This window comes from Pleurodeles waltl, chromosome 6 (genome assembly GCF_031143425.1).
Source record: "Pleurodeles waltl isolate 20211129_DDA chromosome 6, aPleWal1.hap1.20221129, whole genome shotgun sequence".
Classification (NCBI taxonomy): Eukaryota; Metazoa; Chordata; class Amphibia; order Caudata; family Salamandridae; genus Pleurodeles; species Pleurodeles waltl.
Window position 1 is genome coordinate 1522902615 of NC_090445.1, and position 12519 is coordinate 1522915133.

Genomic DNA, 12519 nt, shown 5'->3' on the forward strand with positions numbered 1-12519 from the left:
GATTTAATATGTGAAATATTTTTCCTGCCATTCGGGAGGAGGAACTACAGTGTGAATACTGATGGATCGAATTGCATTTTCAGTACGAGAGAAATGATTGACCCATATAAGAAAGAATGAGTAGGCCTTTGGCAAGAGCAAGGGTGGCATCTGCTTGGAAAGGAAGAACTAATGTCACCTTTCAATAGACTGTGTACTAGAGGTCAGACTGGAGCCCCAATTTCAGGGTGCATTTAGGACACTGATGCAGCATTTGTTCATGAAGTTTGTGCCTTATGGGCAGAATGAAGTGCACTATATTCCTGGGTCTACATCATCCAATAACATTTTCAGAAGTGGTGGCTATAGATATATGATTAATTATGAAGTTTGGGGATGGACGCTATTACATGTGAACCGTTCAGAGTGGGTAGTAGCGAGTACAGCCCAACAGAACATAGAGGCCAGAAAACCCAAGTTAAGATACTAACTTCACCTACTCACAGACACCACTGTACTTACTCAACCTTAACTCTTACACCCGCCATCACTTGTGAAATTTGAATGAGATGTGAAAGTTTCAGTGTGTGAATGTATTCTTCATTAACTAAGTAGCTTGAGTCGTGGAAATGGTAAGTGTAGAATAGTTTTTAGGTCGAGCCTACTAGACCACACATGCGCTATTGCGAGGCATATTATGTCTTACAAACAAAATACCTGGGTCTGGAGCCAGTTTATTACTTGCCATTGGTTGGCTTTACTGTCACTCTCATTTGCCTGCATCTTATTTGTGTCCCTACTTGTGAGGCTTGAGTTTGTCCCTACCCTGAAGCATTGCCTCTTTGAAGCCATGAAGCATTTCCCTCTCTGATTTGTTGGCATATCTGCCTCCAGTACTTGCTTTTCAGGTCACTGTTTGTTTTTTTTTTTTTGTGTGCTAAACACTCTATGAGAGTGCATGTATTTTCGAGCTGTCTTTCCAGTGTACTTCTCGCTCTCTGTACTTGGGTTGCTCTCTGTCCCCCGAGTTCTTCTCCCAGTGCCCCTCCCTGTTGTGCTTGCTATTGCCTCGCTGCGTCCTCCAGGTCCCTTCCTCCCCACCTCCCCGGCCCTCATTCTCTCTCCCTGTTCCCCCCCTTCAACCACTCCCTCCTTGTTGCTTTCCTCCTATGTGTGTTGCGTATGCCTCCCTCCTGCTTTCGCCGTGTTGTTAACACCTCCTGCCCACCCTCCTAATGTTGCTTGTGCATTCCACCGCCTCCCTGTGCTTGCTTAAAAAAAGAACCAACTAGACTCCATAGCTATCATAAAAAAAAGCTACTGTTATTTGGTAGGCGTGTGCATGCATGGGCGGCCATGTTAAAGGCATTTTTTCCAAGAAACTTTAGCCACGCTGCACAGCGTCTGGGATGCTATGGCACATGGCTGAAAACCATTGCCAGAGCCTATAGGTCACGTAGGTGAGACACCTATTGGTTTTGCAAGTGCTTTTTTGCATTGTATTGACGTTTTATTAAGTAACCTAACATTGAGGACGTTTTTGAGTTATTATGGTCATTAGATATTGGTGATAATAAACCAGACATGCCAGCATATGATAGTACTTTATGTATTGTTTAATGGTGTGAAGCACTTTTATGGTTGTTAACTTGGTGTGCACTGAGTGTGTGGGCATCTGAGGTTGAAACTTCGAGTGAGTGTCGGATGGCAGGTGTAGGGCACCTAATGTGGGGTGTGCATTTGTGTGTCATGTTCTCTTTTCACAATTGTGACTAGTGTGCAGGGCCAGCTGGCCAGCTTTTCCTCAGGCCATAGTGGAGCAGGGCAGCTCAAAGCCGGCCTGCACACTGTTAGAATTGTAAGCAGACTGCTAGGGCAGCTGTGAGCGGTACTATTCTCTGTTAGCCCGTCTCTCCTCTCATTTTGTAATCCCACCTTACCCTTGGGCAAGTTAGAGGGGGTGTAGGATGTTGGCTCTGTATATACTATTTCAAAGTAAGAAATAGTGTGCACAGAGTCCAAAGGTTCCCCTTAGAGGTAAGATAGTGGCCAAAGTAGATAATTCTAATGCTCTATTTTGTGGTAGTGTGGTTGAGCAGTCGGCTTATTTGAGGGTAGTGTTAAGCATTTGTTGTACATACACAGGCAATAAATGAGGAACACACACTCAAAGACTTACTCTAGGCCAATAGGTTTTTATATTGAAAAATACATTTTCTTAGTTTATTTTAAGAACCACAGGTTCAAGATTTACAGTTAACACTTTGAATGTAAGGTACTTCACTTAGATACTTTAGGAACTTTGAATGAAAACAATATAATGTACAGTCTTTGTAAAAATGGCAATAAGCTATTTTCAAAGTGGACACAGTGCAAAAATCAACAGTTCTTGGGGGAGGTAAGTAAAGGTTAGTTTTAAAGGTAAGTAAAACACTTACAAGTCTCAAGTTTGGGGCATAGGCAGCCCACCGTTGGGGGTTCAAGGCAACCCCAAAGTTACCTCACCAGTAGCTCACTGCCGGTCAAGTGCAGAGGTCAAAGAGGTGCCCAAAACACATTGGCGCCTATGGTTACTCACGGGCTTGCAGTCGCCGGGGAGTCCTCCCTGAGGTGTTGGTTTTATGCAGGTCGAGCCGGGGGCGTCGTGTGCAGAGTGTGAAGTCTCACGCTTCCAGCGGGAATCGTGAAGTCTTTGGAAGTTGCTTCTTTGTTGCAAAGAAGTTGCAGGTTTTGAACAGGGCTGCTGTTCACGGGAGTGCCTTGGTCCTGTAGTCCAGGGCAGTCCTCTGAGGCTTCAGAGGTCGCTGGTCCCTGTCGGATGCGTCTCTGGAGCAGGTTTACGAAGTTGGAGACAGGCCGGTAGGGCTGGGGCCAAATCAGTTGTCGTCTTCCTCCTTCTCTGCAGGCTTGTAGGTCAGCAGTCCTTCTTCTTTCTTCAGGTTGCAGGAATCTGATTTCCTGGGTTCTTGGGTGCCCTTAAATACTAAATTTAGGGGTGTGTTTAGGTCTGGGAGGGCAGTAGCCAATGGCTACTGTCCTTGAGGGTGGCTACACCCTCTTTGTGCCTCCTCCCTGAGGGGAGGGGGGCACATCCCTATTCCTATTGGGGGAATCCTCCAAAACCAAGATGGAGGATTTCTAAAGGCAGGGGCCACCTCAGCTCAGGGCACCTTAGGGGCTTTCCTGACTGGTGGGTGACTCCTCCTTGTTTTTCTCATTATCTCCCCTGGACTTGCCACCAAAAGTGGGGGCTGTGTCCAGGGGCGGGCATCTCCACTAGCTGGAGTGCCCTCGGGCATTGTAACACGAAGCATGAGCCTTTGAGGCTCACTGCTAGATGTTACAGTTCCTGCAGGGGGGAGGTGTGAAGCACCTCCACCCAGAGCAGGCTTTGTTTCTGGCCTCCGAGGGCACAAAGGCTCTCACCCCAGGGGGTCAGAAACTCGTCTCTCAGCAGCAGGCTGGCACAGACCAGTCAGTCCTGCACTGAAGGATTGGGTAAAATACAGGGGGCATCTCTAAGATGCCCTCTGTGTGCATTTTTTAATACATCCAGCACTGGCATCAGTGTGGGTTTATTATTCTGAGAAGCTTGATTCCAAACTTCCCAGTATTCAGTGTAGCCGTTATGGAGATGTGGAGTTTGTTTTTGACAAACTCCCACACCATATACTTAATATGGCCACACTGTACTTACAATGTCTAAGAATAGACTTAGACACTGTAGGGGCATATTGCTCATGCAGCTATGCCCTCACCTGTGGTATAGTGCACCCTGCCTCATGGCCTGTTAGAGGGGAGACTTACCTATGCCACAGACAACATTTTGTGTGCATGGCATCCTGAGGGGGATGCAATGTCGGTTTTGCCTTTTTCTCCCCACCAACACACACAATCTGCAACGGCAGTGTGCATGTGTTAGGTGAGGGGTCCCTTAGGGTGGCACAACATATGCTGCAGCGTTTAGGGACCTTCCCTGGTCACAGGACCCTTGGTACCACTAGTACCTTTTACAAGGGACTTATCTGTGTGCCAGGGGTGTGCCAATTGTGGGAACAATGGTACATTTTAGGTAAAAGAACACTGGTGCTGGGACCTGGTTAGCCAGGTCCCAGCACACTTCTCAGTCAAGTCAGCATCACTATCAGGCAAAAAGTGGGGGTTAACTGCAACAGGGAGCCATTTTCTTACAGGGGGTGAAGATGAAACTTGCCTTACATTAGGCAAAGTCAGGAGGGTGGTGCAGAGGTGAGTGTTCTGGACAATTTCAGTGCAGGAGAAGAGATTACTGCAGCAGGCTTTATCTTTGCTTCCTTTTTTCCATATGCCCTGCTTGTACCGGTGGCCCGAAGGTGGTGTTTTGAATATACACAGCTTTTTAATTGGACTTCGGAGGATGGGATATACATTCAGCCTGTCTCTTGGGCAAGGCAGTTGATAATTTTGGAAGAAGTGGGAATATATTTAGGAGAAGGAGGTGGGACCAATGTAGATAGTGAGGAAAAATGTTAAGGTTAGATAAGCAGTGGTTGTGCATAGGGCCCTCACATTTTGCCTTAGTGCCCAGGAGCAGCTGACTGAACATTTACCATAAAAGGTGATGGGAGAAATGCGTGCAGTTTGTCTATCCAAAAAATGGTGAGTTTATTCAGCTGCAAGGTAAAATACTTTCCCTGCATGCATTGCTCTAGGTAACAATGTTTGTCTCCGGTGTCATAGTAAGAAAGGGACCCGCTGCTAGGCTTTCCCTTGGCCACTTAGGGTGCTACATCAAACACACAACAGATGCTGGGAAAAATGCTGGCACTTTGTTTAACCTTGAGCAATCGCTCAGGGGAAAATTATCCAAGCCCAAAAAAAAGGATCAGAGTTAAGGAAAGGCTTCTGGGCCTTTAAGGTTTTGGAATAATTCATCCAGATTTTTTTCAGTTCCAAAAACGATGTAACAGATTTAAACTAAACTACTTGAAGCACTTGCAGAACCAATATATATATCACACTGGAGATGTTGGTGCCTTTTGCAGGAAGGAATACCACAAAAAAAGGCCTGATGTGGTAGCCGCATCTTGTGGATGCATGCACCATGATGCATGCACAATATGTATATTTTTTAACTTACTGATCCGAGATAGATCTGTAAGTACAACAAATAGGAAAATAGAAAGCAGATTTTTTAAAAGAAGGGCTGGTTATAATTTGCTGCCTAGCCATTTATTTGTTTCTTTTCCAGGGGTGTGGAATTTATTAAAATATCTACTTGTCCGTGGGACAGGTTGCTTTTTAAATCTACTTGTCCTCTAATAAAATCTACTTGTCCTTTTGGTGCCAAGTAGCGCAGCGACAAATTATGTCCGCAACGTAATTATGTAAGACCTCTGATAATAGCTTCCCTGATTATGCCAGGGCTACTACTATAGTAGGGCTTGAATACTTGCAATTTCAATCCCTACTATAGCAATTTCTTTATGTTGCCACCTTTCTGCAGATCTACATACTGGGGCTGCCGGAAGCAGGAAGCAATAGTTCCAGGGCTGGAATGCCTTTGAGCCTGCAAACCTAATATCTTGCATGTTTTAAGGATTTTCACAAGCTCTTCTTTAATCTTTTCCCATAATGAGAAAGGCTGGAAATTTACTCCTGACAATGGTAGAAGTAGAAGTTCTTCTAGGGTTGGGAAAAAAGTGGTTGGAGGGAAAGTGAACTTGTAAACACTCAATATTTGCTGGTGCTAAAATACAGTTCACAAATATTTCCTAGAAGTACGATTTCCTGGTCTACTTCTGTAAGTGCTTGTGAATTCATGAAGGCCACTAATTCAAAGACATATATCAGGGGTGCACTTTTGCGATTTTCCTTCAGAATTGGGTTTCTAATTAGGTCTGACGTCATCAAAGAAATGTTGTTTTTTATTAAACTTCTATTTCTTTATCTATCGGCTGGCTTTACAGTATTGTGAGTGATCACATTCTGCTCTTCCACAAGAAGCATATTGGCATGCAAAGTAGTTTTGTTCAGAATGAGGAACTACAGTGGCGATCAGTGGTGTAACAAAACTGGAGGGGGCTCCCCTGCAAAGAAAATGGATGCCCCCTCCAGACTCACTCAGGTCAGGTGCTGTGCTGGGGGGTGGGGGTTGCTTTGGGGGTGGGGAGGGGGGTCCCTAGAGGAGAGCTGCATGGCCTTTCTTACGCCACTGCTGGCAATGTGTGCTTTTTGAGACCAACAACTTTTTTTATGGGTGAGCACAAAGTGCTCCTTCCATTCTGTAATCTCTCTTTGGGCTTCAAACCACGCCCATGCCACGTCAGTCACTTACATTGGTTCGTGGGCTTGCCTTTTAAAATCCGTTTGCTTTCATTTGTGAAAGGCATGCATAGGTCATGCCTTTTCCGGTGTTTAGCCCACCTACACAGCACTGGTAAAGTACCAAAAACATACGAGGCTCGATGTTTTCAGTCTGGAGTCCGAACTACTTTATCTGTTTATTTTCCACACAGCGCGATCGCGCTGCATTTTACATAGCGCGATCGCGCTGCGTTTTGTTTTTGCTTTACAGCGCTAATAGATCTAACTCGAACAAATGCGTGACCCGTTGCATTGAAAATGCTTGTTTCTTTTTCTAGTGTTTGTTAAAATGGTGAGGTCCTGGCAGCTCCCACAACAATAAAGTGTTACAAAAAACCATGTCAAAACAAGACAAGCATTGACAAAACCAGAAGACTCACAAAAAATGTCAGATCGGTTGGCTTTGCCAGTGCTTGTTTATTTTCATGCTTCGCATAATCTTGTTGAAAATGACTACACTGATTTTCCATTAGGAATATTTTTTAGAAATACTAGCATGCATCAATACATTTTACTAAATGACGCTTCAAAGATATAGCAGCTAAAGTTTCATAGTAGTGAAATGTTTTTTTCCTACTTGCATTTTTTTCATAACATTTTATTTTGAAAGCAAAGAATGATCACTCTTGCTTGCAAGCTTCTGCAAACATTTGCATCTAATCAGACAGCATTCTGGGAGCATTAAACTTATTCTCATATTGTTAAACTTTTCAAAATGTGTGTACACTTTTTTTTTATTATTAAACTGGAGCCATTGTCAGTAGTGCAGTGTGATCTTAAAATGTGTATTTACAGTGCTCACGCTAATAATGAAGGCTTTTCATTAATGGACCATAAATACAAGCTTGAATAGCATTAATATATGGACACTCATATTACCTCAACTGTAGAAAGTTTCCTTCTCTGTAAACTGGCAGCCAAAGGGTTGGGCCTACTTGTCCCCAGGACAAAATAAACGTGAAAACTTGTTGCCCTTGAACTCAAACATATGTCCAGGGCGTAGGGTGATAGGAATTTCACATCCCTGTTTTCAAATGTGCAGTTCTGAGTAGTGGATGAGAGAGGAATAAGGGGAAAAGGCACACAGAGACGGGACAAGAAGGGTGCAGAAGACTGACACCAGGGAGAGAACAACACTGGGCAAAGTGAGAAATGCATGGGTGAAAGCAACACAGTATGGTGGGGCAGGTAAGCACATTTGCAAAAGACTGCATCAGTGCGGGGGAACAGAAGGAAACAAGGGAGACAGCTGAAAAACACATGCACTCTAAAGGAGTGTTTAAACAAAAAAAGTAGTTCTCCCAAAAGTGAGCCACGGAAGGATACAAAGTGGCTAAACTTCAGGAGATGAACAAACACCAGATAGACAAGACAAGCCATCACATAAGCAAGCAAATGAGTGACAATAAGGCCAGCTGTGGTAAAGTAATAGGCTGACATGAAGTCAGCTGTAAGTTAAGCTGACAATAGGTCTCTTGCAAATTGGGTTTGGTAGGCTCGACCTAAAAAGGGCATGTTTTAATAAGTCTTTCGCCTGGCCAGATCTTTTGCAATAGCATTCAGCAATTTTTGCTGTAGTAGAGAGTTACCTTACCAGCGTGGATTAAATTCAGGTTTTCTAATTTTAGATCATCCTAAAAAACGTTTTTGCTCCTTGCCCTATCAGAAAGAAAGTTAAGTGAGCTGGCAATGACAAGTGTCTGTAAAATTCCAGGCAGATTCATACACCAGCGGCTTAATTATTGGGGATCAAAAACCCATATTTAATGGAAGTCTAAACTCCAGCAGTAAAGCAGTTGCTATCACCAAATTTGTAATGTAGTGCCTCTGAAGGCTCTTGGTTGAGTAACAGCCGGGCACTTAGCCAGTTGAAGACAAATTGCAGAAAGATGTGGTAGAGCTCCATTTATTTAAGCCCTGTATGACGCTAATGTGGTAATTCTGAATGCAGAGTGGTGTTTTACATCTTGCCTATCCTACAGCACAAGATGTATTTTGGTTAAAAAAAAAAACAACCTTTTTACAGTGGGCCTAGACCCTGTCTGTTACTTAACATTGGTTTGCTTTATTGTCACTCATTTGCTTGCTTTTTATTTGTTGCCTTGTGTGGGTGTAACTTCCACTTATTGTTTTTGCCTCTCCTGAGGCATTAATCCCTTACTTGTGACCTTTCATTGCTTACTTTTCAAGCACTGTTTATTTATTTGTTTTTGTTTAAACACTACATGAGAGTGTGTGCCTTCCAGCTGTCTCCCTCGTGTACTTCTCTTGTCCAGTCCGTGGCTCTGTGCTACTCTCTCTCACCGGTGTGCTTCTATGCCGCCCCATTCGGTGATGCACTCACCTGAGTGTTCCACCTGCCTTGCTGTCTCACAATGGGCATAGGAAGTGTGGGAGACGCAGGGGGTGTACTCCCCCCCCCCCCCCCTAGATTTTGGAGTATAGGGGACATGGGGGACGAGGGTGGGGGATCAAAGGGACAAAAGAATTTCCCCTCTCACTTTTATCTTGCAGAACCATTTCATCCTGATGTATTTTGACATTTTCAGAAGCGCCTGCACACACTTTTAGAAGCACTTTAATTCCTTCTGGGCGGCATGAAAGAGGGCTTTCCGATTGTACATTTCTGCTGGCCCAGGACAAAGGTTGCAATTAATGGGCCATCAGGCCTACTTTTGTTTGATTATCCTAGCTGAAAGCTGTCTGGAGCCTCACACTTAGCTGCTATTTAAGAAAACAAAAGCACACAGCTTGCTATTGCTTCACAGGTATCTAAGAGAGACATGGTTTTCACTTTGTTCAGTCCCTGCATATAAGAGATAGGTATGCACTGTAAGAATGCCAGATGTGTTGGTCTGGCCCAGTATGTACCCAAGTAATAATTTAAATACCACTATTTTGTTTTATTTCGTTTATAGCGCTACTTAATCCAATTCAGGGTGTCCAAGCGATTTACATCATACACATTATTATTCGCTGAGATATACTGGGCACACAAAGATCTCTTCAGCCAGATGCCTTAACCCCTACAAGATATTTTAAAATGCAGACTTTGCACCAGTTAAGCAGAACTGATTTACTGCCACGTTTCTCCCTTATGCCAATTTATTAGCGGCCGAGCCTCTAAAAAAATTAATTCATAAATTGAGGCCCAGATTTTATGTCAAGGTTGCCTAACTTTTTTGGCACAACCCCAAAGCAAAATCTAGTTTTTTAAATATAGTAATGCGCTCAAACATACTCATGATAGACCAGCTAGACATATGTCTTGAGGTGTTAAGATCTGATGCCACCTTCTTTGAGGTCATGGGTTGTTATGCCAAGTGCAGTGTCACATGCCATGATGTCATGCATTGTGATGTCACATGCATACTGCCTAACGCGGTTAGTTGACCTCCCCACCCCCTTCCTTTTTTTTTTTGTTTAGGACTTGTGTCCTGAGTATTTGTAGTTGCCTAGGATCACACCATTCACTGAAACAGGGAAGGCAAGATTTTATCTTTTCACACTATACGATTTAGCTACTAGATGGGTATCTCTTTCTAACATTTACACGTAACGGAGATCCGCCCCAGAAATTTGTCTCCTACGCCCCTGTGTCTCACCCATGTACTTATCCCCACCCAAGCTTCACATTACTTCTTGCCCATCACTTCTTCCCCCACTCCTTGTGTTGCTGTCTCTCCATGTCGTGTTACATCCCTTTCTCCATCGTCCTCTGTGCTGCGTCCCCCATCATCCATCTTTGTTGCTTCTCCCACCCACACTTTCCCTGTTGTTTTAACCCTTGCAGTCCATGTTGCTTCCCCCAGTACTCCGTGTGCTTCTTCCCATCCCACCACTCTCTTTGTCAGTGCTTGTATTAGTATTATTTGAAGGGCCTAGCCATTAAACGCAGGAATGACTTATGAGCCACTGTCAGGATGGTTTACCAGATTGCAAGCTTAATAGATCACTAACACCCATTTCAAATGACCATTTGAAGCTGGCCTCTTTGATAGTGACCTTGAGATTGGTTGTTTAGAGCATGGGAACAAGAACTCCCAATATTATTTAATTCATTGTGGCAGTTTATGGGAATGAATCAAGTTTTAACATAAAGTGACATAAAAAGTATTATGGCCTTGGTCTAGACGCCTGATGAGAGATTGACAAATGTGGCATGGTACCGTTGATGGATAACGTAGGAGCTGGTGGTCTGAATTCTATACTTCTACTACAATTTGTAGTCATTAGACCACATTGACAAGAGCAAAAGGGCAAGTCTGAGTAGCACAGTACTACTTGTAAACGACTGTAAATGTCCACGGCTTCAGTTTAGTTGTTGCATTGCTGCTCAGTGGCAGGCAGAGGGCACTCATTAACCAGACATGCAATGGATTCACTTTCGCCGTAGTTTAGTAATGTGAAATTGTCTGATAACCGAGAAAAATGTTGAGGGTGGTGAAGTGGTGCCAGAGTTTTGTAGCCTTTAATGTTGACTGCGCTCGGATGAGCTAAAGCAAAAGCATGTGTAAATCTGTAATCTCGCCCGTGTGTTATTTATGCCCTGGTATACTCTTGATAGACTGTTTTTACACGTTCATTGTGCACAATCTGCCCTTAGTGCACTGTATATTGTTTTCTTTACTGTTTAAAGGTCCCCCCTACCTACTCACTCTCCTAACCCTTTTCCCTTTATCCTCTATTGATTTTTATACAACACCCCCTCCACTTCCCCCTCTCCCAGGATATTGCAGCACTGATTTAAAGTTTTTTGTAGCATAAAAATGGAAAATTTTCGGCGCACAATTGAATTTATTGTGGCATTTTTACGGAACATGCATTGATTAAAATGTTACTGTTTTTCATCTTTTTGTTCCGTTTGGGATAGCTCAGGGAGTTACTCCTCCTAAAAGACTTTTCCAGGCAACCCGCTAACCACAGGCCACCCCTAAAGAGCCATATACATGGCATTCTACCTCCCTACCCACTCACCCCAAAAGATTGTCAATTTTAGAAATAAAGTGCTTGGGTGAAAATCGGTTACACAGTTTGCAGTTTTGATCTTAAATCATATGTAAATCATACATATCTTCGTTAACAGAATTCATATTACTTTCGTCTGAATAGTGTGGTATCTGTAATGTTTGTTTATATACGTTCCTACAAAACTGTGAGCAATGATCCACTGCTCTGTGTGCCACAAGAAATATAATAATATAATTTAATGTTGTTTTGTTATGATAGTAAGAGATTTTGCGTTAAACAATACCGTTTTTCGTTTACAAGAAAATTACCCACTGTCATTAAAACGATTGCTTAATAGTATGTTTTTTACTCGCCTAAAAATGCTTCTGTCTGGAATGAACATTAATCTTTCTTGGTTACAGGTTTGATTTATGAATTGACCCTGATCTGTAGCACAGAGATCAACACTGGCTGTTGCACTTTATCCTTAACTGTTGGACCTTTACATGATTAGTTTACGTACTCTTTATGACACAGACTAAATATAGTTACATTTGCAATTGTTTTTTTTTCCCACTCTGTTACAGGTGAAATTTGAACGAGATCTTAAGCGCATTTGGCGTGCAGCAGGTTTGAGAAAGCTCCCAGAAGGCTGGCAAGCCCCCAAGATTTACACAACAAGAAGGGGGGGAGCAGAATGACAGGCATGTGTGAGGGAGTTTACTATTTAACTTGAACTAATGCATTGTAATAAAGATTGTTTTTGTGGACATGAAATATGTTTGTTCCTTGGTGTTGGATGTTAAATTTGCTTGTCTCTCAATTCACCTCAATATCTTCAACACTTCGGCCCTACTTATAAAAGCTGTTTTGGAGGGCATACACCAATGCTACTTTACATCCACCAAAAGTATGTAGGTCGTTACTTCACATGGCTTTATATCGGAAGCCAGTGCATGGCAGTAAGTGCATGAGGCATTACCCTTATATTGGAAAAGTTTACATTGGGAGTGCCTTTTACTTTTCGTCATTGAAGGTAAGTGTGTGTGTGTGTGTGTATAAATATATTTATATATATATATATATGTGTGTGTGTTCATTATATTTAATACATACTGTCGCTATTAGGTAGTTATAGTTAGACTATAGAAAAATAATCTTTTGACTTGCCTATATCTTTGGCGCCGTTCGTCAAATCTTCACAACATTTTCCCTAAAAAAGTGTTCCTGAGAATCTTGTACATG

General features: G+C 42.9%; 1 protein-coding gene across 2 annotated transcripts in view; it reads left to right on the plus strand.

Annotated features, from left to right (window-relative positions):
- Positions 1-12051, plus strand: part of AURKAIP1 (aurora kinase A interacting protein 1) — a 34224-nt gene extending 22173 nt beyond the window's left edge. For both annotated transcript variants that reach the window (XM_069241063.1, XM_069241064.1), the window contains exon 4: positions 11862-12051. In XM_069241063.1, coding sequence (XP_069097164.1) covers positions 11862-11975 — 114 coding nt within the window. In that variant the 3' untranslated portion in view covers positions 11976-12051. The remainder of the gene's footprint in view (positions 1-11861) is intronic.
- The last annotated feature ends 468 nt before the right edge of the window (positions 12052-12519 follow it).